We start from the raw sequence: 27,525 nt of genomic DNA on the forward strand, positions 1-27,525 counted from the left end.
GTGAATAACCTGTCCAAACAGCAGCAGAAAAAGCTGGACTCAGTAGAGTAGAGTGAACACCAGGCTCACCACATGACAGCGTTAAGTGAAACCCCCTTGTACGGCATCGGTCAGTGTTTTTCTGGGTCACGTGGTGATAAACTGGACTTCAGCTGTGAGCAGCAAAACAACAGGCCTGTGGAGGCGAAACTGCCAGCAGCCGGCGTATATCTGAGCTGAAGTCATGTTAAAGTAACATCTGTGGGTGGTTATGATGCCGCTCTGCTCTCACACCCCTGCTGCTGTGCCGCCATGAGCTCATCACTCGGACCACCACTGCATCAGCGAACCGGAGGAACCATTCAGCCCCTTGTTTTAGGGTAAGGACTGGTCTAACCCAGGGGTGTCAAACATGCGGCCCGCTGGCCAAAACCGGCCCGCCAGTGTGTAAAAATTAGAGAGAAGACATTAACTGCAGGTTGTAAATTTATAAAACTATAAATTTAAAATGATTTCTAGACCGTGACAAGTTGTTTTGATCATAAAGTAAAATACTATACTCCTCATTGTTCTTTTCTCATTTTGTGTCACATTTTTTATAATTTTTTGTTGTTTTTTGTCTTACTTTTGTCGTTTGTCTCATGTTTTTGTCGTTTGGTGTTTCCTTTTTGCCTCACTTGTTTTTTGTCTTATTTTTGTCATTTTGTGTTTTCTTTAATCATTGCTTTGTGTATCATTTCTATCGTTTTGTGGGTTTTTTGTTTCGCTTGTGTTGCTAGTCTATTTTTTGTCATTTTGTTTCTCGCTTTTACCATTTTTTTTTGTCTCATTTCTCCAGTTTTTTTGTCGCTTTGTAACTTTTTTTGTCTAATTTTGTGGCTCTTTTTTGTTTTGTTTCGTGTAGTTTGTTGCAGTTTTGTCATCTTGTGTCTCGTTTTTGTCATCTTTTCTCATTTTTATAATTATTTTGTCTTGTTTTTGTTGTTTTTTGTCTTTTTGTCTGACTTTTGTTGTTTGATCATAATGTAAATATAGTTAAAACAAAAACTATGTAGATACCTGTGCATCTTGGAAAATTTGGAGTTGTCTAAATTTATAGGTTACCATTCAGCCCCCTGTTTTAGGATAAGGGTTAGCCTAACCCTAACACTTTTAAGAGGTCAGTCTCAGGCTTAGTGCTGAGAAAAAGGTCAAACTCAAACCAGCAGCAGCGACATGAGGGCTTCGTCTCCACATTAGTCCAGGACGTAATCACAATGTGCTGTTTTCCAAAGTAAAGGAAATGATTACATGCAGCTACAATGCATCACCCGGCAGCAGATTAGCCAGAGTGAAACTAAAGCCTGCTGGTGTCTCTGTCCTGTATAACACAGAGTTGCTTCAGCTCCCCTCAAACAAGTTATAAGTCGCTTTTGGGGTGTTTTTTCAGTTTTTCAAGCTTTCAGTAAAAGCCAGCAGTGCAGACTTAAACAGAAGCTGCTAAACAAACCTCTGAGTTTTGTGCCCGGCTGAAGGACTAAATGCTGTTTGTTCAAGCTCCACAGGGATTCGGTCTTTCTTCCTGCTGCTCCTGCTGATGTTTCTGCCTCGACGTATTTAGAGTGTCGGATGACAGAAATATACCTTCTCTAGTTTGTGTTGAAAGTACAGCATAGAGTGATGGATAATCCAGATTTATTTCAACCAGCCATCAGGCGTACCAGTTATGAAACTACTGTAGTCACAGAAGTGGAGGTTGACATCACTTAAACGTGAACCCTCTGTCATTTCTGGACTTGCTTTTTGCTCCTACTCATCTTTCTTCACCGTGGTTCCTTTTTCTCTACAATCTTACATCCTGCAGCTCTATGGAAACAGAAAAACCATGAAGGAGGAGAGAGAAATCAGAAATGTTTTCTGTCTGTATTACACTGGTACAATGCCTTTAATTCTGAAAAAGATCAAATGAAATTCCCGCCACCGAACACAGTGGAGTTATGTGATGATGACGACAAACAGATTTGGATGAAATTTTCAGGGAAGGTCAGAAATGACACAAGGACCAAGTGATTAGATTTTGGCAGTGATGTGGCTTACAGTCTGGATCCACCGATTTGTTAAAGATTTCTGTATCATTGCGAGACAGTGGCATGGTGTCACTGTAACTACTTTTAAAAGTGAACACTACACCAGCTGCCTGATGATGATCACATGATTGCAATCCTACTCCAAATCGACCGCTGCAGACCACAAATTTTTTTAAAGATTTTCATCTGTTGGAAATCATACACCAACTGAGCAGCTTTGTGGAGGACTTTCTTGCTATAACTGCATCAGTGAGGCTAAAGGCTGACTGAACACCAAACCTGCATATACAACCAGATTTAGCTGCTGCACGTTGCTTTATTTATGATCCAAAAAACCAAGCCCCACACTCCCTCCTGAGCATACATTTACTGCATCACCTTATAGTATAACTCATAATTGTCCCAGCAGTGAAAACCATAATTTCACTTGTGTGGATCGTCTGTACAAACAGGGAGGGATGAGGTAAGAGAACACCTTCAAGCACACACATTTACATAATAACTCGACACATCACACACACACACTCGGATGACAGCGTCACATGTTGAACACACACTTCTGCTCACTCCCATCCACGGAGGCTGAGGCTTACAAAAACACCCCTCATCAACCGTTTCCATCCTGTTCAACATGCCGTTTGATTGATGCTTCTCAGAGCCATTAGTTGAGTTTTTCTTTTTTTTTTGGCTCTGCTCTCCTATAAATCTCTCGCCTTTTCTCACGAGGTAATTAGCCAGGCCCTGGACGGGGGAGTATTTTTCATGGCAGCTCGGTGACAAAGCGCAGACCGTCGTCACGCCGCCCTGCGTCCAACGCAAACACTCGCTGCAGCGTAAGTGCAGCGATGTGATCGTCCCAAACAGGTCACGGGCCGCCGTCCAGCTGCGTTTCCTCTGCAAGACTAATTGCTGAGAGTGCATGTGTGTGTTTCTTTCTGTCTGCGTGTGTTGTCACCGAGTGTGTGTGCGAAATGTGATATTGCTGAGGAAGCAGTAAACAGAGAAGTGTTGGGTAACTGTGACATTTACTGAAGGAATCAGTCAGACATGTTTCCACCTCCAGCCGCCTCTGTCCTGGCTGGCTTCAGAATGGTTCATCCCAGCTTCATTTCACATTACGACATATTTATGGTCATAGTTTCACCACTGAAGGGTTTTAAAGCTCTGCAACAAGCCAATACTATAATCCAAAATAATCCAACACAGTTCTAAGGTGCGCCAACGCATATTAACTGTTTGATCATATATTCGAGTTTAGTGTATTAGCACAGAAATATTTGTTAATTTGTGCTTAAGTACAGATAAACCTGGTTGGAATGGTTTTAGTTCTGCACTTATTTTGTTATAAACCAACGCAGCTGACGTGTTCATGGTGCCAAAAAAAAAAAGTCAGTGAACTACCCAAGTGATGCCAATTCATTTCAACTGGAACATGATTTATGCACCAAATTTTCTGGCAATCTGCTCAATACACTGAAAAAAAAACCCAAAATATACTGTATGTTGACCAAAATTGACCTTCTCCAAAGAATAAAATAGTTTTCCATAATTGGTATACATTTTGTAGCCTAAATGTTACATTGGATCAAGGTTATTAATTTTTTTCCTTTTAATGGTCCATGAAGGATTCTACTCGTGTAAAAACAGAGACATGAGCGATAATGTAATGCAATGTTTTAGAACTGTTGGCGATATTTTTGTGTATTTGAAAAATATGGAAAAAGAAATAAATTAAAATGAATTGTAGCAAATAATGATCCAGATTTTTGTATATTGTGGCGATTATGAATTTGACTGTCAAGCTCAAACATGAACCTCGTGTTGACAGACAAAAAGTTCAAGTATGTCCTCCGAAGTCATCAGGATTCAGTGCCATTTCTGAAATGCAGAGGGTCCTCAATTTACATCGAAGTTCTGTTCCTACAGCCCGACGTAAGCCAATTTTCGCCGTAAGTCGGAACTCCATCCGAAGAGTCTGACTTACACTTGGGAGCTATAATGAAGGGCAAAAAGTTAGCACAGTCCAAAGTGGTGTACAACCGGCAAATGTAAACAAAGCTGTCTTATAGCGCTGCCTGAGGGCGTGCTCACCCGCTCCACATGTAACCATTTTCAACAAAACGCATTATGCCGTAAACCGAGGACCCACCCGGAACAAGTTCTGACGAAATGCTGTAGGTCGAGGACGTCATAAACCAAGAACCTTCTGTATTGCTTTCAATATCGAACTAGCATCAACGAGGAATAATCTGTTGTCGGTCTGTTGGGAGTGTTAGAATCTACAGTTTAGAGAATTACATTGCAAACCTGTAGCATCAACATCTGAACTTTAAGCTTCAGAGCTTCTCTGGCTCTGAATGCGGATTAAACTGTGTGACAGTTTTCCAGGAATATGGTTTTTCACTCTGCTTCGCAAATATCCACAGAGCTGCTGTAAATGTAAAGCTCATTTGTGTATTTAAGCTCAAACTTAAATTATCTGAGGAGAAAGTCTCTCCTTCGCTGCCGGTGGTTGGATCATCTCCAGAAACAACTCCTGGTTTGCTCCAGGTTTGCATTCAATAAAAAGTGATAATAAAAGTGGAGCACCGACTCCAGGTCATGGGAACAACAATAATGGAAATCTTTGAGGTGGATTTTCCCTGTAATCCTGGAGAACACCCTGATTTAATACGAACATTAAAAGAGATTATTAAGACAACTCTACTTTGGCAGTCCAAAGTGGTTGGAGTTCTTTTTTTTTTAAAAATGCTCTTGAGCAAGGCACTGGTTAGCTTCTCCTCCAACACAAGGCCATGGGAACAGAGTAAAATCTGATCTGCTGAAGTGATTAAAGAGGGCCTCTAACTCTGGAGAACATGCTGACATGGACTCGTAAAGAATCCTGACAGACATTACTTAAACAAGAAATATGCATCAGCTGTAATTTTGGCTTCGGCTTGATGCTGCACTTAGAGGCTGAGTTCATGCTGGGAGTTCATGAAGATCAGGTTTTTTTTCCTGCCTGTTGGAGCTCAAAGAAACATTCAGCTCGGGACAGCAGGGACGGTTTAGGCACCTTTTATTCGTTGCAGCTTTACACATCAGCATTTATCTACAGTCTTTGAGAATATGTGAGTGAAGCTGGGGAAGCCTTTTGTTGCTTCTAAAATCTGATAACCTGAAAAGATGAGTTCAATGACTTTGTTTTGAAAACGAGAGGACATTAGCTTATCCGAGCTGCTTTAAAGTGCCCATGTGACGCTTATTTACAATTTCATCATTTTCTTCTTTATATGTCTATTTCCCTGTTTTAGTTCCTGTTCTGATTGGTCGGCTGGCCTGACATGATCAAGGTATTGTTGGTTTTGTGCTGAAACCACCGATCTAAGAGGCAGAGCTACAGCAGATGTGGACTTTACAGAGGAAATAATCTGATCGTGCTCTGGATGAATTGGTGTCAAAGTAGAAGCGGAAGTAGTCCCTTTGTTGTGGACTTTGTAACTTTGCAAACATTTAAAAAGCACAAACAAAGCTAAAATGACACAGTAAAGTAATGGGAACACCCACAAGCAAAATTTGGGCTCTTTTTACCCTTTGATGCACAACATAGGTCAAAAGTGACCCAAATCCAATGGAAAATAGGTATCTCCTGACTCACACTGCGTATGAAAGGGTTACAACTGCGACATGAAAGCTGTCTGTTCTCTGATGATACATCTCCATTGGAGCCAGCATGAATACATCCCACCCACCTTTCTCTCTCCTGCTCCAGCAGGTTGGTGAACTCGTCGCTCTTCTTCATGAACTCTCCGTGGTTCCTCTTCTCGTCCTCCAGCTTGTATAAAGCCTGTTTGTGCGACTGCTCCACCATCAGCAGCTGCTCCAGCATCCGCCGGTGCGTCTCCCTCTGCTTCTCCACCAGCTTATCCAGCTGCGGCGGAGGAGAAAACATCTGTCTGAGTGTGCTGTTACTGAGGCACTCATTGATCAGCTGATTGAGATCTGCTGTTACCTCGACCATGGGCTTCTCATAGATGTCTTCCTGGAAGACGTCGGCCTTGCCCTGGATGGCGTCTCTCTGCAGAGCCTGCAGGACTTTCTGTGGGGTAACGAAACCATATTTGGCCTCCAGCAGGGCCAAGTCGATTTTCTCTGCTTTCAGCACTGTGATCACCTCGTCTCTGGCCTGCAGAGAAGAAAGTGAAAGTGCTGAGGTTCAGCCTTGTAATGCAGCATGAAAGACACCAAGCCTAACAAAACCATTTTCACGATTACATGTGTACATTTATGGGCTTTTTCTGCAGTGAAACAGTTTGACGCTATCCAATCTATGGAACGCTGGGGGGGAGTCACCAATAAAAAAGACTGGGAACTGCTGTAACTTCTGAAAACCAAACCTGCCGGCATGTTTGAAAGATGTCATTTCTTTCAAAAATGCCAAAATTACGCTATCAGAGCCAGAAACAGTGACAATTGTCAGATTTTTCTGACAGTCCTTTAACTAATTATGGCTCATTTTAGGTCACTTTGGCAAATGTAGCTGTTGTCATTTGTCCTTTCATTTCAAAATGTACCAAAAATAAGGCATTTGCATTATTCATTTTTAAAAAAAAATTAAAAAATCTTCCCTCCTTGTTCTTTCCTTGCAACCAACAAGATAAGACTAAGAAAGCTGCAACCAGCAAAAATTATGCAAATTTTTAGACTGAACTAGGATGAAATGCACACAGAGCAGACAGGAAACAAATACAGAAACACAATTTTCTTTTTCTGAAAATTTTTAAAATCCAGTTCTAGTAACAGTTTTTGCGCTTTGACAGGAACAAATAAAAAAAAGTAAGAAGAAAAAACTGAGCTCATTCGAGGTTACCCCGTTTGAGTTTATAGCTTTTGAAAATGTCCAAAAGATTTGTCCAAAGTCGTCCAAAACATGACTCATAATTAAAAATGGCGGACTTCCTGTTGTGTGTTGGGCATAGTTGCCAGAGGCTTTTTTGTGCGTCTTGATGTGTTCCACATGTGTACCCAATTTCCCAGCTGTAGCTGACACTTAGTGGTCGTAGTAAATGTTCGGAATTTTCCAGGTGGTGCTATAGAGCTATTTAGGCACACACCTATGCAATTCCTCTAAAATATCAAATTTTTTGCCTGTCCTGATGTGTAGGCCTTCAAAAGTCAAATTCAAAAGATGGATGAAGAATGAAAAATGATAAAAACCCATGGGTTTAAACAGGATCTTCACACCATTTGGTGCTTGCACCCTGAAAATAAAAGACTGCTGCCCAGAGTTCAGAGAGTTAAAATATTCAGATTCATTTTTGTTCTATGTTGGCGAAAGGAAAAAAAAATAGCATGGAATGGATTGTTCTGTCTGAGCTCTGTTTGCTGCTTTGTTTCCTTGCATCTGGCTCATTTCAGCTCATTAACAGGGCAGACTCCGCCAGGAGATTCCTGGATCAGTGCTGGAAGGACAGGAAGTGGCCTCAGCTGTCAGCTGTCCATTAAGTCAGGCTTTTAGTCCATCATGTGCCCACTGAGCCGGCATGTCTGACTATATGTCCAACTGGGATCAGCGCCCACATCTTAACGGTTGAAGTTCCAGGCCTGAATCCAAGTTTGCAGTTTGAGTTACCTGTAACTCTCCTTCCAGCAGGCTCAGTAGAAAGACCAGGTCGTCTCTGGAGAGGTCCCTGCCCTTTTCCCTCCGGCCGGCTTTCGCAGCTCCACCTCCACTCCCAGCGGTGCTGTTCTTGGTGGTGTTGTGGTTCCGCTGAACGGTTCCGGTGTCGTCTGGAGGCTCCCGGTGTCGACTCCGACGCTCTGCCCGACCCGAGGGCTCCTCTCGCTCTGCAGATCGCTTGCGAGCGTCTGCAGGCCGCTTGACCTTAGCGACATCCTCCAGACTGTTGCTGCGGGATCGCATGTTTCCAACCTGTTGAGTACATGGAAAATTCAAGGATAAGGGTATTTATTATGCGTGCAGATATACACACCATCTTGCACCATGTGCTGCGTTTCTCAATGTTTTCCATTATTACTCTGCCAAGGAACAGTGGAGTTTTGTGACGATCTGCCTGTGTTTGTCCGTCTGTTGTCTCTCTGTCTGAAAGCAACATTACTCAAAAACAGACAAATGGATTTGGATCAAATTTTCAGGGAAGGTCAGAAATGACTCGAGGACCAACTGATTAGATTTTGGCAGTGATGGGGCTTATAGTCTGGATCCATGGATTTTTTTTTTTTTTAAAGATTTCAGCTATCAGAAATGATACAATGACGGAACAGCCCTGGTGAAGTACTGTGCTCTTTGAGTGCTGTTCTTGTTTATTTTTGCATTGAGCCAAGACAGGCTCAAAGAAAGAATAGGTTTGAATTCATGACCTTTACTTATAAGAGCAAACATTTAAAGCTGCTCTTCCACTGTGATACCTGCAGATCTGTTGCAGGAGTCACTTTGTGGCTAATGTAAAGTTTTCATCTAAAGTTTTGGCCAATGCATTTATGTCTTCATAGGCATGGATGCTACTACCTGCAAGCGCTAGCTATCAGGAAGTACTCGTCCAGTGGCAGTCTTTACTGTCTACGTCACACACAGGTCTAACAATAGTTTTGGTTATTCCTTGTTAGAAACAGATGTAACCTGTTCTGTCATCTTCCTGTAAATTGGCCGTAAACTAACCCTGCATCCAGATCAGTTAAATGTCATCATTGGCTGCCATCTTAATATTTGCCTCTCAGCGGAATAGAGTCCTCAACATGTTACACCATCGGCCACAAAGCACAATTATACTACTGATTATCAGACAGAGCCAGAACTTTTTGGATGCAGGGCCTTCTGTGCTGTCGCAACGAATTACCCCGAGCTGCCAGCCATCATTCACAGCTGCTGACTTTTCCCACAAAGTGAAATATTTGTCAAGAAAAGGGCGACCAAAATCAGCCTGCCAGAGGACTTCAGACACTGGAGGGCTGTCGTCCTAATGTTTAACTACTTTGTTGTACAGATGGGGATAGGTTGTCTCATGTGTTTGGAACCAGAAAAAGGGTTAACATGATTCTGTGACTGTCGTGGCTCCCTACCAAGCTCTACTTGCAGTGTACAGTGTGTCATGCGGTTTATGAATGGGCCTTTCAGGGCCTCTCTGACTTTGACAAATCGAACTATGATAAATACACGAACGCTGTAAGTTACAAGCTCCCAGGCAAAGGAACTGTAAGCTTCTTGGCCAAGTCATTTATGACTTTTTCATCATTCTACTCAGCTTAAGTAAACACATCCAAAAGACAAACCTGAAACGAAACATGCTGAGACTCATTTCTGAGTGTTTGATGTGAGAGGGAATAATCTGCCCAAATATATGACATCATCATCATCTATCCGGCTCAACTCGTATCAAAATGTTTCCAGCGAACTGAGCCTGAAACTCACTTTTCCGGCTTAAAACAGTATTTCACAACAGTCTACTTGATGACGTCAGTTTTGTCATTGTAGCTGAGCAACATAACATAAGGTTTATTTTAGCTAAGCATGTGCCTATGTGCACACTGTTTGAACTTTTTCTGTTTATTGTCTGTCTATTAAAAGGAAGAACAAACTTAAAGTCATAAAATATCTTTTTTTTTTTTTGCCACAGAGACGAAAATCTCAGCAGTCCAAGTGAATTTGCCTGAGACGTCCTAATTGGAACATGAAACGGTGTGTTGGAGCCTCCTGCAGTGTGTGTCCAGCCTCTGTGTGAGGCCCTCTGACAGTTTATGAGTAAGAAAGATGGCTGGCTGATTGCGTTGTGCACGCTCTAGGCAAGGCGCCACATGATTCAGAGCTGAGGTAATTCCCTGCAGTCTAAGACAGACTCCACATCGGCTTACTCAGAGATCAGGGCTGCAGGCGATAGACAGAACTCCTCAAAAGGTGTGTGCATTTGTACCGTTTTAGGTCATGTACATGGATTTTCTGTGCATTATGTAAAGGATACTCCATAGTGTGTGCATTTGTAGCTTCATCCTGAGCATCTTTAAAACCGAAACTTTTCCACTGAAGAAAATACACAATCAGCTCTGAAGAAACACAGTTATTATTAGTCATGACAGCACTGTTGAAATGTACAAACTGATGATGCAACCAGCACACAGGTGTTCACTGCGACACACACACAACACACATACACAACAGGGTGTAGGATGCAGATCTGAGCTGAGATTGTGAAACAGATCTGAGGGTCACAGACATGTATTGCAGCCCGTCTGGGATTCCGACATGTGCAAGTATCACGTATCTGCAAAATCTCCAAGATGGATCACAAATACATCACATAGTTCATAAAAAGGTTCACAGAGAGGACGGGAAAATGGCTCAGTATTGGCTCGGGCGTATCTCTAGATCAGTCCCTTACTATCGTGGTGGGAGTTGAATAAATGACTTTTGAGATCAGCCTTGTATCTCCGGTGAGCGATGGCCCTGATTTTTGTGATCTGTGTTATTGGTTTTAGGAAACTTGGACGAAAGCGGACAGAATTGGAAACACTGGGATGGTGAGTGAAAGTCCAGAAACGCCTGCCAGCTGTGCTGATGTGTGTTTTTGGACAGATGTGGAACTAATTTGTTGAACTGTACTCACACTGCTCAAAACACCTTTATCTCATTATCCAAATACTATAATTCTGTTCAAGGCTACCCTTTGAAGACTCTGTTGATCTCAACCCACAGTCTAAATTACGCTTAACAACGCACTAAAATGATTAGATTAGGATAGCATTTTAATATCACAGACATATTGTCAAAATAAACTTTAAAATCTCCGAACAAACTGCTGAACTTGAGCTGATTGACAGCAGATATTATAAAACCAGAGTTGATCATCTTCAACTGTCAAGCTGCAGAATCCCGTCAGCTGTTATCAATTTTACAGCAACACAGTCCAAATCTAAACGAGCACAAGGTGCAAATAGACCTTGGAAGACGTCGGTGCCAAATGAAATCACAGCTTACAAATGTTTCAGGCCTTTCCTTCATCTGTGAAGGCGAGAAACAGTGGCTCTTTAAATGCTTGAGTTCTCGCATGTTTTCTCCATGACCGTGTTGTCAGCTCAAAGAAGGTGCCAAGACAAAACTGCCCAAACACAGTTAATTAGCTGCCATCTGCAGCAGGAGACCTCAGATAACCCTGTTGGTGGAAACACACTGCCAGTCCAAAAAAAAAAAAAAAAAAAAAAAGTCGCCACCTGGATTTTACTAAGCGAATAGGTAAGAGCCTTTCATTGGATAATGACTGCAGTGATGAATATATTTCAGCTGGCAACAACTTTAACCCTAGCTGATGCAGTGAGGATCTTCTCATTCCTTAAACAACCATGTCAGAAGACATATCCTGTGGTCATCGAAAGGATGTTAATCTGTCTCTGAAGGGTCAAATTATTGGCCTGCATCAAGCAAAGAAAAGAATGAAGGAGATTGTTGAAACTACTAATATCAGGTTAAGAATCGTCCAACGCATTATTAAAACCTTAAGGATAGTGGTGAACCATCATCTTCGAGGAAGAAATGTGCTCAGAACAAATTCTTAGATGTTTGTAGGAAATCAACAGTAGAACTCAGGGCTATGTTTAATAGTGAAAGTAAGAGCATTTCCATGCGCACAATACAAATGGAACTCAAGGGATTGAGACTAAACAGCTGTGTAGGTCTAAGAAAAGCACTGATCAGTGAGGCTGAATGGGGGAACAAAAGGCTTTACTACGGAGCATAATGATCGAACTCTGGAGCACTAAAAGAAGGTCATGTGGTCTGATGAGTCCACATTTACCCTATTCTAAAGTGATGGGTGAATCAGAGTAAGGGTCATGCCTAGTGCCTACAAACCTGTGGGGGTTAGAGTTATGATCTGGGATTAGTGAGGTTCACTAACGTTATGTTTCCAAAGAATGAGGTCAGCTGAAAGACCTGAATGACCAGGTCTTTCCATCATTGGAGTTTTTCTTCCCTGATGGCATGGGCATGTTCCAAGATGACGATGCCAGGATTCATGGGGTTCACATTGTGAATGAGTGGTTCAGGGAGCATGAGACATCATTTTCACACATGGATTGGCCTTGGCAGAGTCCAGACCTCAACCCCACTGAGAATCTTTGGGATGTTCTGGAGAAGACTTTGCACAGCGGTCCAACTCTCCCATCATCAATAGAAGAACTTGGTAGAAAATTTATGCAACTCGGGACAGAAATAAGTGTTGTGACATTGCAGAAGCTTAGTGAGTGAATCTGTGCCGAACTCAAAGCTAAAGGCAGTCCAACAAAACATGAGAGTGTATCTCTCTGCTGATGAACAATCTCTGTAAGCAGCAACATTTTAGGAAAACTTCTCTGGAAACCATTTGAATCCCGATCAGAACACGTCAGTATTTGAGGTGAAGTCACGGTGTTTAGCAGCTGTCAACCTGCACTTATCATGTTTGTACCTGTGATTCATAGCACCACATCACGCTTTCCATCTGCTCAGTGCTTATTGTCAGTGACGGCATGAATGAACGTGTGTGTGACTTGTGTAAAACTGCCCAGCGATGACTTAACCGAGCTTTGTCCTATTAATCCCATCCAGAGAGCGTCGGCCGTTTTTTTTTTTTGTCAGAGCAGCTTGAATAAACTCCAATCGTTTGTCATTGTGTGAGCAGGATCAGAGCCAGAAGGTGATGTTATGATTAACAGGTGCTCAGATCTTATGCAACACACTTGGCTGCTTAGTTTGGCAATAAAGACAACACAGTGAAAAGAATCAGTCAAGCACACCCACGATATTACACTCAGGGAGAATTAATGAATGTTGGGGTTTTTCTCTTTGACTATTCATTTCAGGTCTGCAAACATTTACACCAATCAGCTACGTTAAAACCACTGTCAGGTGGAGTGAATGACATCTATTATGTCATTACAATGGCTCCTGTCAAGAGGTGGGATTAATTAGGCAGTAAGACAACAGTCAGTTCTTGGAGTTGATGTGTTGGAAGGAAGAAAAATGTCTTGAAAAACGATCTGAGTGTCTGCGAAGGACTAAACTGTGTTCCCATTATGCAGTAGTTAAGTAAGAAAGGAAAACTAGAACAGAGTGACGGTTGGTGTGAACCCACATAACCCAGAGCTACTGTTGGAGGGAATGCTGAAAACCTTCACATTGGCTCTGATAGAAAGGTGAACCAATGTGAATAAGGTACATGAGCATTAGAACTGAGCCAAGAAGCGATGGAAGAAGGTAGCCTGGTCTGATGATCTGTGCTCGTTTACCTGGAGCAGCAGGATGCATTATGGGAAGAAGACAAGCTAGCGTGATACTCTGGGCAACAGTCTGCTGGGAAATATTGGTTTCTACCATTTTGTAGATGTAAATTTGACACATAGCACCTTCCTGAACATTTTTGGAGACCATGTGGACCCTTTCAGTGAGGAGTTGTTCCCTGATGGTCTTTTTCAGGAGGATAATTACTCTGACAAGGAATAGGCGGAGTTATGTGACAATCTGCGTTGGTTTGTCTGTCCGTCTGTTAGCAGCATTACTCAAAAACAGACTAACAGATTTAGATGAAATTTTCAGGGAAGGTCAGAAATGACACAAGGACCAAGTGATTAGATTTTGGCAGTGATGCGACTTATAGTCTGGATCCACGGATTTGTTAAAGATTTCTGTATCATGGCGAAATAGCGGCATAGCGTCACTGTAACTCTGACTACAAGTGAACACTACATCAGCTGCCTGCTGATGATGACATGATTGCGATCCCACTACAAATCCACTGCTGCTGATACAAAGAACAATTCATTAATTTGTGGGGGTGTTTCTGAGTTCCATCAATTCCCACCGCCTGCTGCACAAATGCTGCATTTCTATAAAAAAAAGCTACACTTCTGGCAATGCTATATGAGGGAATGAACAGTCTTGGAGGAGTACAGCGCTCTGAGTGTTTTTCTCTCTGTCACACTTCAAACAGGAATGGTTTGAGGAACATGACAAAGAGCTGAAGTTGTGACTGCTCCTGCCAACTCTGGATGCCTTCAGAGTTCTGTGCTTTAGTGGTTTGTTGGGGATCCTACTCAGTATTGGACTATATTGTGTTTTAATGTTGTTGTAGGTGGATCAATAATACTGATGGACACAGCAGCACAGATTTGAGCGAGAGAACAACACAGAACTGACGCTTGATTTTTTTTTTTTTTTATCAAGACTGCAGCCATTCTTGTGGCTGATCTGCATCACAGCAATGTAAACATACTCACAATGAGTAACACACTGGCTATGGATGCCACAACATGTGGTTGTTCTTATTGTCTTGCTTTCTAGTCCAGTCCAGATATGTGCAGGACATCAGCATCTATGTATTCTAGCAAAGAGCATAAGAAGACGTCCCTACTGATCTTCACATTCACTCGCTTATGATGAAATTTACACCTCTTTGACCCTTATGTTCTTGTGGGTTTAGAAAGTGTAACGCTAGGCTTAGCTTGCCATTTTATAACATGCTAACAATTGATATGTCTGTGTGGCTTCCGTAGAAGGTAACTGGACTCTTCTTTATGGTTCATGAAACCAAGAAATTCAAGAACAAAAAAGAGAAGTCCAGTTACCTTCTACTGAGGCTCTTGGGACCAACATTTGAAACCATGTCAGTGGAATGTTTTGCAGGAATCTGGTCCTATATAAAGGTTCTGGGTATGTCAAAACTAAGAACTGATTATGGTGTCCCATAATCTCATGAATGCCTCTTTATCCAGTGAATAAGTAGTGAATCACAGTTGTCATCCATTGAGTTGCCCCCAAGCATGACTCCAAGCTGCTAATATTAATAAAAAATATCTTGCTTATTTATTCATAAGTTCTGCCCCCTTTTTCCTTCCTCGAGGCCCTTCCATTACCTTGTGCTCTCATTAAGCATTGAGGACAGCATCCGAAGCCAAAAGTGAGGCTGTTACTGGAAACAGTTGGCAGTTTGGGCTCGTCTAGCTCGGACCACCAAGGTTTCTCCAACTAGCTACCAGGTCAAAAGGCTCTTTCATTCAAAGAGTTTTTACGCAATGAACTCGCCAAGCCAGCCAGCCAGCCGGTTACTAACCCAGAAAGCCTCATAAAGTCTGTCTATTATGGCCATCAAGTCATTTTATCACACATCTGAACCCTTCAGAAACCGATTAAGCTCATTATTTGGAAGCTTTATAATCCTGGATCGTTTCTACGACTGCTGGGACTCGCCGCGCCCTGCCACACAGACAAGCCTTTCCCAATCTTATCACAACTTTATACCTTTGAGCAAACCAAACGCCAGGACGTCTTTTACGGTTCTGTCCCCGAAAGCTCCGAGCGAAAGGCCTCTGAAGTGATGACTTCACTTTTCATGTGAGCGGGAAGCAAAGCGGAGGGAGGCCTGTTAAAGTCGGGAGGGTGAAAGGTGAGGAAGCAGGTGTGCTGCAAAAAGTACACCTCTCCGCACACGCATCCAAATGCAAACAGCAGCCTGTGTTGGCATGCGAGCAGAACACACAGACACGCAAGAGAACATATGCATGCATGAACACACCCACCGCTGCTGCGCACAAATTACAGAGTGGATTCCTGCAGCCTGACTTCATGCTGCTGTCAGAGTGATTGAGGGGAAGAAACACGCAGATAAAAGAGCAGAGAAAGATGGAGGAGTTTATCCTCTGGAGGATCTTCTGGTAGTCTGCAGCTTACTGTACACAAACTAAATCACCTCTTAGAACAATTTCAGGAGTTGATGTTTGAATCCACATCAAAGTATTAATCAGGTGGCTTCACTCAGTTCTGCAGCATTTTTTTTTCAGCTTATCCAAATCCCACTGGATGAACTCAGTGTTTCCAAAAGCAGCAGTTTTTTTTTTTTTGTGGTTTCTGAAAAGTTTTGACACTTTTTTTTACATCGACAGAAACGTGTAAGAGCGAAAGAAACCACAATAGTTTTACATCTTTTATTGAAGTAAAAGTACCAATAACACAATGTAAATGCAATCTGATCTACAGCTGCTGTCCTGTTTTATTTATGCTCCTCTTCTTTATGCTGCATTCGTTACTATGAGATCAATTCTTCATCCTTTACTCTCTACACATTCCCAGTAAATAATGTCATGTGATGTTGATTTTACATCCATGCGCATCATTATTCACTGTCATAATAATGTTTGCATCTGTGTGAGACTGAGCACTAAAAAAGTTGAGAGTTGAGAGAAAACATCTTGAAATAAACTTGACTAGAATGCAAAGGAGAGTTAGAAGAGAAAACTTTTCATTTTTATGGAGTGCCCTGTTAGCATTTAGCTCCCTGCTGTCGCCAATGTAGCTTCAGAACAGATATATCAGGAAGTTAATGTAGAACTCCAGAGATGTAGACTTGTTAATCATTTACAGACGGACTGTGTGTTAATGTTTCACTTTTGCACATTAAGTGGTGATTAAAAAAAAAAGTCTGAGGACTGTTCTTGACCTACTTTGCAGAAAGGTGTGGGGCCTGTAAAATATAAATATAGTTCCAGTGTTTCTCCTGGTTTCGCTCCACTGAACGTGTTACTGAACAGTGTTAAATGCAGCTCGCCGGCTGCAGAGGTTTCCGTCATCACGCCAAGTGTTTACTAACAGAGCTGAGGTTGCCGCGGCAACAGGTAGCGATCATCTTTCAGGCCTGGAGGTTGGAGGAGATGTTTCCTGAGAGCATCAGCCCTGCTGGACTGTGCAGCAGCCAGAAAAAGGAGGCGGAGCTCGGCTCTAGGCTTCGACTGTGGACAAACTAACAGAGATGTTTCAGCTCCACGCTTGTCAAAGCCTCAGGTCAGCTGACGTTGACTCGCTGCTGCAGAGCATACAGCCGCTAAAATGTCTGTCTGCTGAAAACCAACACTGCTGCACATTCTTTACATCAAGGCCTCGTTCTCAGCAAGATGATGCAATCCCAGGAAATGTTTGGAGCAGCCAGAGTCTGCTATAGCAAAGGTGTCAAACTCATTCTAGTTCAGGGCCCACATTCAGCCCAATTTGATATCAAGCAAGCCAGACGGCTAAAATCACAGCATAGCAACATATAAACAATGAAAACTCCAAATATTTCCCTGTTTTACGCTGTAAAAAAATGTTAACTCTAAAACTGTTTAAATAACACTGAATCACCCTAAATAAGTTAATCAGGAAAGCAAATATTCTTGAAAAAATACATTTCCCTACTCTCACAGTTATTTAATGGAAAAAAGGTGTAATATGTATAACATCAATACTGTAATTTTTGCAGTTATTTCTCAACATATTTTCACAGTTAAATGTACGTACATGTCATATTTCTAACAAGTAACATTTCTGCATTTATTTCATGTAAAAAGTACAATTTCTACCAGTCAAATTATTGTACGTTTATGTTAACGGACATATGCTTTCATTTTTATGACATCTATAACCGCAATGTTTGCATATATGTCAATGCTAAAAATACACTAACTGCTGTGCTGATAATGGAAAAATGCTGTAATATTTATAATAGGTGACAAAAACTTTACTTCACATGGTATTTTCATGTAAATTTTCAACAGGTTAAAACTTTTATTTACAGTAAATTATCGAATAAAGCCCATTTTTTTAACTCAACGATATCAGTACATTTATTTACCGTAAATGAAAAAAAAAAGTTTTAATTTAAAAGTTTTTGTTGGAATTTTCCCGTAAAAATAACTATTTTTTTTTACAGTGCAGTGTAAAAAATACATTCTGAAAATGTCACAGCTATCTGAACAAGCTAGTATTTTCCTTCATGATCAAAACATGTCAAAATGTAGAAGTTGTTTTAAATTTACACATCTGTGCAGTGATCCTGAGCACCACACCTCACAAACCAAACAAACTAAATGGAGAACTATAAATATATAAAGAAATAAGATTAAGTTATTCCCCTGCTTTGTAAATTTATTTAATTTATACATATAAAATACATAAAAGTAACACTGAATATCAATGCAGTTCTTGTATTATGAACTTGTTTAGTTGTTACAAGCCTTCACTTTTTGTCGAACTAATGAAAATTTACTGCCGTACAAAGAGCATTCCTCCACAATTAGACTTAACTTAGACTTTATTGTCCCCGTGAGGGAATTCTTTTCCACAGCAGCATTCCACTTGCTTTACATTGATAGGACAGTACAAAAGCACTGTTCAACATATGAATGTCCTTTTCACTCTGAGCAGATCAGCTTGGCCTTTTATTAAGGGTTGCTACAAGACATGGGATCAGGCTTTTGCCTCGTTGTGCTCGTCTGCATCTCAGTGTTTAATTCATGTAATGGCCCTGTTTAATTCTGTGAGGTTATAAAAGCAGGTGGAGCAGTACAGGAGGATGGACTGGATGATGCTTTGGATAGCTGAGAGTCTCTGGTGGCTTCTGTTTTGGATGTTCAAAGGTGAATTTATTATTGAGCGTCATCCCAAGGTATTTAAAACGATGCAATGAGCAGCAGAGGAACGCGTGTTTCTCACCAGAGGGCGCCATGTTGCCATTAAAATCAGTGAAGGTTTGCAGATAAAAGGACAGATATTCTTTCCCTCTCAGTTCACATATTAAGGAAAACAGAATTTAAAACGACTCAGAATTTGAATTTTCCTCAAGATAGATAAATAGATGATTAAAGTATCTATCCATCTTGAGGAAAATTCAAATTTTGAGGGTTTTCTTTTAAATTCTGTATCATTTTTTCTTCACTGTGGTTCATTTTTCTCTGCAATCTAAAGCCCTGCAGCTCTATGGAAAGAGGACAACATGAAGCAAGAAATCCAAGACATGTCTTAAACACGATGGCACAGTTAATATAAAGTTGAGTTTCCTTCATTTTTTTTTCATTTTACAAAATTTTATAATGAATGAATTCGACTGTTTTCAACTTTTTTTGTCATGTGTGTTACCAACACTAGCGTTTTAGATGTTTTACTGCTAACGTTCAGAATCAGGGGCATTACTTGCTGTGTGCAAATGTTCCTCAGTGTTTGCCAGGTGACTGTTGGTAAAGCTGAATCATGGATGTTTGATTTGTTGAGGAAAGGGCAGCAGATTTTTTTTAGTTCTCTACAAAACCTGGTTATTTATAAAGGTTTCAAACAAGGCGGTTTTGTTGAAACATTGGTATTTTAAGCTTAGATTTGGTGACATTTAACACTGTGAAGGAACTACAGTGAGGAAAACTGAACTACAGCGAAGACAAATGAACCACTGTAAGGAAAAACTAATCACTGTGAATGAACTGCAGTGAGCAAAATTCCCCACAGTGATTTGAAATACTGAGGAACTGGCATCCAGAGGGTTAAATGAGTTTTCAGTGCGGTTAGAAAAGTAGCCGAGCATTCATCAATACAACTGCAGTGACAGTGTAACTATCACGCACATTAATACGCTCACACTGTCTGGTGGAACATCTTTCCCCTGATGTGCCTGCTGCTACTGAGTATTTGTAGTATTTTGGATTTTTTTCTCATGATGGTTTGTTGCATTTAACACGCTGTTGAAAACCAACAGTTAAAGTTGCCCCTCGTGGTGTTTTGATGGCGCAGACACAGTGGAGCTCATGCCGTTGCTAACCGGCTCTATGTTTAGCCAGCGGGCTACCATGTCGGCCTCATGTTCTGACATATTTAATATCCTGGATTGGCTTTCGTCCCTCTGGCAGGTGCTCGCTGCTCTGTGTCATCAGACTGAAACCTTGTCTGTTCCCGAGCAGGTGATTATGGGAAACGGGTCTGATGGGATTGGAGTTGTTGAGGAACTGCAGCAGAACTTCTCCACTTCAGGTGAGGTAGAGGAAGGTTCCTGGTTCAGATGAGAAAATATGCCAAAGCGCTAGTTTGGTTGACTACATAAAGATGTCGCTTTTACTCTTGAAATTACACTTTATTGTGTCACTTGTAGTCTGATCACATATTTTAGGTAAAGACTGTAACTCCACACTCTTCCATTTTTCCCTCAACCTGGCTCTGGGCAGATAAACACCAAATAAATGGATCCTCCTACAGCGGTTACAGGAGAAGCTCCGAGCAGATAACGTAGCAGCATATAGAACAAATTTGCATCCTCTTCACATCCCCGCTGCACCGAAGCTGCCAGAGCTGCTAATTCGGTACAGTTAAGCTGAATTGTTGCCCCTCATTTGATATCTAGTGCTGCTTTCTTGTATATTTGAAGCTCTTGCATTAGCATCTGTCTTTCAGAGTAGTCCCAGATTAGGAACCGTTTTAAAAACATCCAGATCTGCATCCCAGTTTTAAAATCTGATCCTCTGTTGCCCCCCGTACCCTTCTGGGCATGACCGAGCAGCCCAGACAGATCCGATGGTAGGGGGGGTGTGAATAGCTGGAGGGTCCTGTCACCAACAAAGACCACCAGGGAGGAGACGAATCACCTTCTACATGACCATTTAAAAGTTTGGAGTCACTTAGAAATGTCCTTATTTTTGAGAGAAAAGCATTTTTTTTTCAATGACATTAAATGAATTACAAATACAGTCTAGACATTGTTAATGTGCTAAATGACTGTAAACTGCTGCTTTTTAATGGAATATCTCCATAGGGGTACAGAGGAACATTTCCAGCAACCATCACTCCTGTGTTCTAATGCTACATTGTGTTAGCTTATCATGCTAGTTGATGATTAGAAAACCCTCGTGCAATCATGCTAGCACATGAATAAAAGTGTGAGTTTTCATAGAAAACATGAAAAGGTCTGGGTGACCCCAAACTTTTGAATGGTAGTCTACAAGCCCCGACATCCGGCATCCTTTTCCAACAAGCTCAAACCAGCAAAAGCACTGCTGGATCACAATTATGCTAGTCGACAATGTTGCCTTTTCATCAAATGGTGGCACCAAAATGCATTTGGCTTCTTTTTCCTTCAGTAGCTCTGGTGAGAACTGATTAATGCACACAAACACACTGCACCAAGTTCACTGGCTTCCAGTTGCTGCCTGCATAGAATTCAAAACTTTGACATTTACATCCCAAACTACAAAGAACACAGCTCCTACCTGAACTCTCTCACTCAGGTCTACACTCCCTCCCACTCACTGCGCTTGACCAACAAAAGGCTTGTGATCCAACCACCACAACAGGGCCGGTCGATAGCTAGACTCTTCTCCTCTGTGGTTCCCAGGTGGTGGAACAAGTAACCCAACTCTGTTCAATCTCCAGAGTCCCTCTCAGTCTTTAAGAAAAGACTAAACCAGCTCTTCACTGAACTCCTTTGCACTTGACCGGCTGCAAAAAGAAAAAAAAAATCCTGTTATGTCTGCACTGCCTGTAGACACCACGATCTATTCTCACACTCAAACTTGTTTCATGGCTCTTATCCAGGTTGTTTTCTCCTGACTAGATCCTTCCTTGGGTTGTATCTACTCTCAGATGTATGTCACTTTAGATAAAAGCGTCTGCTAAATGAAATTGTAGAATTGGAGCAAGTTTTTAGAGCAAAATCACCTTTTCACAGGCTTCCCAAATCAGACATTTAGATGTATTTCTGCAGGAATATTAAGCAAATTAAAACATCTCTAAGGGTTTAGGTTGAGACCAGAGTACATACAGTGTGGGGTCACCTGTCAACAAGGACATGATGGCATGTTATTCTCAAATTCAGTGAAAATTTAACTATTTTTCTGTGCGATTTCTAGTTTCTATAGGCTTTTATCCAATGTAGTATTTTATAGTCGTGCTTCTCTTGTTCTTTAATAATATTTTTACTTTAGCCAAAGCCAGTCTAGCATGTGGCTCTGTTGGACATGAAACAGGACTTCAATTTGCTTTAACTTTTTGGTGCTCTTCCTCCTTTTAATGACACCTAGAGCATGTCTTAGCATTGCATTATGATATAAAAGCGTGGAGCAGGGTTTAGTGTTGTTCAGAGGGTCTTCACAGGGACGCTCCGCTCAAACCGGCCAGCAGAGGGCAGCACTTTGTTAGTTTTGGGAGCTTTGGGATTGGAAATGATGTCTGCTTTGAATATTTATTAATCTAGATGGGTCACCTACATTATCACTGTACGCACTGGGAGACAACCCAAGAGTTGCTCAAGTTTTCTTAGTTATTCCAGCACTCAGTTGTGTGGGCGAGTTATGTCCAGTTTACTGCATGGTAAATGGATCCTTGCATTAGAAGCTTGTATTGTCAAATACCTGTGAGGAACTGGGAGTAACAACAGATCAGCTACTGGACTTCATGTTTATTTTAACACTTGATCTAACTAGTTGCCATTCTTTTGTTGCACATTTTTGTATTTTATACTAGTTACTCGTTGATTTCATAGGTTTTATCCATGGGCAACGACTTATCTTAATGAGTTAAAATGAAAAAAAACACAACATTTGTAACCAATAAGATAACTTCCAGCATATGCTCAAACTATGTAATCATCTTGCATCGTATCTGGTGGGAATAAACGCTCCTGTGTCATGGAAGTTGGAACTCAGTCCTTTAAGGTCAGATGGGCTCAAGGTTTGTCTTTGTCCTCAGTGGATGGGACAGTCAGAGGGTTCATCAGCTGGTCAGCAGGCTGTCACTTTGTCTGCAGTAATTATAAATCAGTCTGACCACGCAGTATATAAATAATTGCCTATGAGCATGTGTGTTTCCACGTCTGCTCTGCTGGGAAAAGGTACAACTCATTCAGATAACAGTGACATTCTGTTCTCTTTTATTCAGTTTTATGTTGGTAAACCAAAGCGAGAATGTCACATAAAATCGAGCTCAAAGAGCAACAAGGCAAAGAAAAAACGAGGAGAATAGTGTCCTTTTCCTCACAACAAACTGCGAGAAAAAAAGAAACATCTGCAAAGGCATTTGTGCATTCATTCATTCATCCATTCATTCATTCATGTGTGGAATCCTGAAGTGTCCATCTGTGGAGTGACAGGATTGACTGTGGAGGATTACAGGGTCACAGCCTCCATCTCTTCACCCTCTGCGCGCCAACACAATACCACTGATTGAGAGATTAGCTCTGCTCAAGTCATGTCCGTCAAGTTAGTTGATTCATGTGTTGACTCAACATCACTTGAACCCAAGAACGTAATCAGCTTTCTGTCACAGTCGCCTCGTTTCTGTGTCCAAACCGTAGAGGATGGACGAGTTCTACGGTGAAGTTTCCTGTGTTTGCTTTGATACCCAGAAGCTACACTACCGTTCAGAAGTTTGGGGTCACTTAGAAATATCCATTTTTTTTTAAAGAAAAGCAGTTTTTTTCAATGAAGATACCATTAAATGAATCAGAAATACAGTCTAGACACTGTTAATGTGGTAAATGACTATTCTAGCTGGAAATGGCTGATTTTTAATGGAATATCCATCTATTGTGATGATAAAGTTTTAAATGGACGTTACGTTCATGTACAGTAGAATAAACATCATTCATTTGCAGGTAACAGAATCACTGACTTTCCACAGACACACCACCATGACATTCCCATGAGCCTCAGCTGTCCTGTGTGTTTAGTGCTCATCGTTTAATGTTAGCATGCTAAAACGCTAAGTTAGAATGGCAAACACAGTAAACATCGTTAGGAAACATCAGTATGTTGGTGTTGTCACTGCAAGCATGTTAGAATGCTGACGTTAGCATCGAGAGCCTAAAATACGCCGTCACAGGAATGCTGGCGTGACTGAGTCCTATTCTGTATTGTATTACACCTGTAATGAAATAAAAATGACAGAGATATAGACAACTGTCATGAGCAACCATAAAGCAGTTTCTGGTTTGGCTTCATCAAAAGAACTACTTCTAAAAACTTCCTTATCTCTGTGGAAATAGTGCAACTATGGCTAGAAGTAGACAAAATTTAAAAACGTCAAAGTTTTAATGACATACGCTACCAATCAAAAGTTTGGAGTCACTTACAACTGTCCTTATTTCTGAAAGAAAAGCATTTTTTTCAATGAATATAACATTATATGCATCAGAAATACAGTCTAGACATTGTTAATGTGGTAAATAACTATTCTAGCTGGAAATGGCTGATTTTTAATGGAATATCTCCATAGGGGTACAGAGGAACATTTCCAGCTACCATCACTCCTGTGTTCTAATGCTACATTATGCTAGCAAATTGTGTTGAAAGGCTAACTGATGATTAGAAAACCCTTGTGCAGTTATGTTAGCACATGAATAAAAGTGTGAGTTTTCATAGAAAAACATGAACTTGTCTGGGTGACCACAAGCCTTTGAACAGTAGTGTATAAACTGGAAGGAAGCAAATCATCTGTTGTTTTTGACCCTTCAAACAAATGCAAAGACACAAACATCTATGTGCTGTGTGTTCACATTGATGTACACCCCCTGTCAAAAGTTTTGAGACACTTTCTCATTCAAATAAATTAGAACCTGTCTCAAAACCTTTGACAGGGGGTGTATACTGGTTCTACTGGTGCACACACAATCACACACACTCAACTCTGCTTTAAACTCTGGGCCTTTGTTTCACAGTAATTCTGCTGCCAGGTGCAGGTCATGTGGGATTAAGACTTTAAAGTGAAGCTAAATGCATCACCAAACTGTTAATCTTTCTGTAATTCCTCAGATCTAGAACTTCCAGCTGCAGCTCTGACCTTCACTCTCACATCCATTAAATCCCACATTCGAACAATTTCAAACTGTACCAAGTGGCTGCGGTGCACATCTGTTGAGTTTTCTAAAACCCCGAAAGACTTCATTTTCCAGAAGTCCTACAAAGCTCTCCACTCCCTGAGATGTAAAAGCGTCTGCATATCCCTTCAGTCATTGTAATCTGAACACTGTAACAGCTTTAAGTTTACCTTCATTAAAAGAGATCGCTGCAGTGATAAGTGAAACCTCAGCTGACTTCAGTGCAGCTCCTTCTCCTCACTTCCATGTGCAGGGGATTGGATGACCCCTAATTTTAGCCCTGCGTTTGTAGGCCGCTGGACAGTTTGGATTACAGGCAAAAAAGAGCAACAGCGATTACTTTGGAGATAATGAGGACTATAACAGCATTTCTGCTTCATTTATGCAACCAGGGAAGTTTATTTATTTGCGTTGTAGAACTCTAAAATGTCTGAGCCACAAACAAAGCACATCAAATTTTCCGCTGCAAGACTGAACACAGCAGTATTAATGCACTCCCAGCCTGAAGAACCACTAATTACCTTCATTTATTAAGCCAATGCCATCAAACAATGGTAAAATTATGAGTGTTAGCGCATCTATATAGCTGACATTACCATTTGCTTTGTAGAAATTGGAACACTGAGGGACGTTGAGAGATGGTGGAACCTTTAATTTGAAACCAGAAACAAGGACTGGGTAGGCTTCATGTCATCTGTTGTGCTTTAGCGCAACCTGAACTCAGGAACTGTCTACGGCAGTTTACTTCTCTCCTGCTCTCTGTGCTCACTTAAACTGCATTTTAAAACAATGCTGATATCCCTTCAAAGCTGTTCTCGTTTCCATATTGTTCTGTTTTCTTCTGTCAGACAACAGAATTAGTATGAAACAGTGACAGCCCATTCAGAGCCGTTTCTGAACCGCTAAATAACTCGTTTCATAAGCGCAACGTCAGCTGACAAACTCACCATAAACGTGATTTAAAAACAATAGCTGTTCTGCGATATTTCTATGTCTAATGGTCACTTGGAGGAAAAGTTAGAAGGAATAGAAAGTCCTGATCTTACACGTACATTCACATCTGTGTGGTCAACTATCATTCTGCAGACACAGAGAGAGTCTTCTTCCTGAATGGGGTGTGTGCAGTAGCAGTCCAGCTGCATTTAAAGTCTCAGGCACTGAGGGGCTATACAAGCATGGTGAAATGAACCGTCTTTTAGTATTCTGAGCTGAGACGCACTTTGGGGAAATGTGACACTTTCATTAATGTGCTGAAAAGTGGGACTCTTAATATCCCTCCCTGTGGATGTAACCTCTGTATTTAACTTCTAAAATGTATTTAAAATTATAATTACGCCTCTTTCCATCTATTTGTCCCTGGAGGTCTGCAGTTACCCAGCAACCTCCTCAGTAATCTGCCCGATGAGTCTCACCTTGGATCATTTACAAGTCCGATGTTTTAAACTGTGATTAGAGCTCAGAATTCATGACGGCATGCCACTGAGCACAGTAGTCTCCAGGATAGTGTAAATCGGCCAATAAATGAGCTGTGCTGTGTCTGATTTAAAAACAAACAGGTAGATGTGACTTGTATGTAATGGGCCATTCTTGGAGTTGGTGAATCCGATATGTCCTGAAGTCCGTGTTATTATGTAGGATCAGGATCTAATTATTGGGCAGCAGACAGGACTTTAGCTTCATTTCTCAGGGGAACTGAGGGGTTTTCAGTCAGTTTAACCCCATCTAGAGATAAAATGTCTTTGATTTTTCTTTCTCCAGCCAGAGCTTCCTGTTTCATCATGGTGACAACTGAAGACTTTGACAACCTGAGAGATTGCTTGTTAAATAATTAATAGCGTTGAAATGAGTCCTTCAGCTAAATGAAAGACTGAACACTTTGAACAACATAAACACTACCGCTCAAAAATTTTAGAACACCCTAATTTTTCCTTTTTTTTTTTTTTTTGTTGAAATTCAAGTACTTCAAGCCCAATGAATAGGGTGAAATGGTACAAAACTAAATGGTGAACTGCTAGAGGTTTAAAAAAGGGTTACCCAAAACAGAAAAATAATGTATATTTCAGAATTAAACAAAAAGACCATTTTCCGGGAACAAGAAATGGGTTAATAACTTAAAGCTGTTCTGCAGCAATGTGAGGTTGATGAAGCCTTGAAAGTTGGTGCTGTCAAATCCTACAGGTGTCCCAACTTTTCTGGATTACTTTCTGAAGAATATTTGATTTCCATTGTGGACAGAATGCCACAAGTGTGTTCAGCTGCTATATCTGCCAAATGTGGCTACTTTGATGAGTCAAAAAATTTCGAATACATTTTGGTTTCTGAATTGATTTTTTTAAAACTTTTATTTATTTATTTCTTCCATGGTTTTATTTCAGAGTACAATGATTCATCGACATGCAGAATTTCCAATGAAAATTTTGAAAAAATGGGCTGTTCTCAAACTTTTGACCAGCAGTGTTCATGTGGCTTCATCACCCCAAACATCTAAATTGTGGTCACCATAGGAACCATCCCTCTTTATTCTGCAGTTCAAGCTGGAGCAGTGCATTGCTTCACCGTCAGCAGGATGATTTATCCCGAGGTACCACCAGCATGTGAAAATAGACGATTATAATGCATGTCTTTGACTCTTTCTCTGGTTAATATTCAGTGACTGTGCTGCATCCAAGCAGCAAACCAACACTTCTCCATGAGCTGACTCATGCTTTCTTTTGAATAAGATCTGAGTAGTTTGCTAGTACAAGCAGTGCTGGGATTCACTTTCGTTTTCTTTTTTTGGCTCAAAATCGATGCATCATCTTGCTACTACATGAGTCATCAGAGCAGCGTTTGCATCAGGTGCAAAAAAATGGCATTTTCTT

The 27,525-nt window shown here is 41.1% G+C and overlaps 1 protein-coding gene across 1 annotated transcript in view; it reads right to left on the minus strand.

Moving 5' to 3' along the window:
* Positions 1 to 27,525, minus strand: part of filip1l (filamin A interacting protein 1-like) — an 80,636-nt gene that overhangs the window by 41,727 nt on the left and 11,384 nt on the right. The window contains exons 2-4 of the mRNA XM_022210324.2: positions 7,660 to 7,959; positions 6,040 to 6,213; positions 5,780 to 5,958 (exon numbers count right to left, since the gene is read on the minus strand). Of these exons, the coding sequence (XP_022066016.2) occupies positions 5,780 to 5,958; positions 6,040 to 6,213; positions 7,660 to 7,950 (644 nt within the window). The 5' untranslated portion in view covers positions 7,951 to 7,959. The remainder of the gene's footprint in view (positions 1 to 5,779; positions 5,959 to 6,039; positions 6,214 to 7,659; positions 7,960 to 27,525) is intronic.

The sequence above is a fragment of the Acanthochromis polyacanthus genome, chromosome 22, assembly GCF_021347895.1.
Source record: "Acanthochromis polyacanthus isolate Apoly-LR-REF ecotype Palm Island chromosome 22, KAUST_Apoly_ChrSc, whole genome shotgun sequence".
Classification (NCBI taxonomy): domain Eukaryota; kingdom Metazoa; phylum Chordata; class Actinopteri; family Pomacentridae; genus Acanthochromis; species Acanthochromis polyacanthus.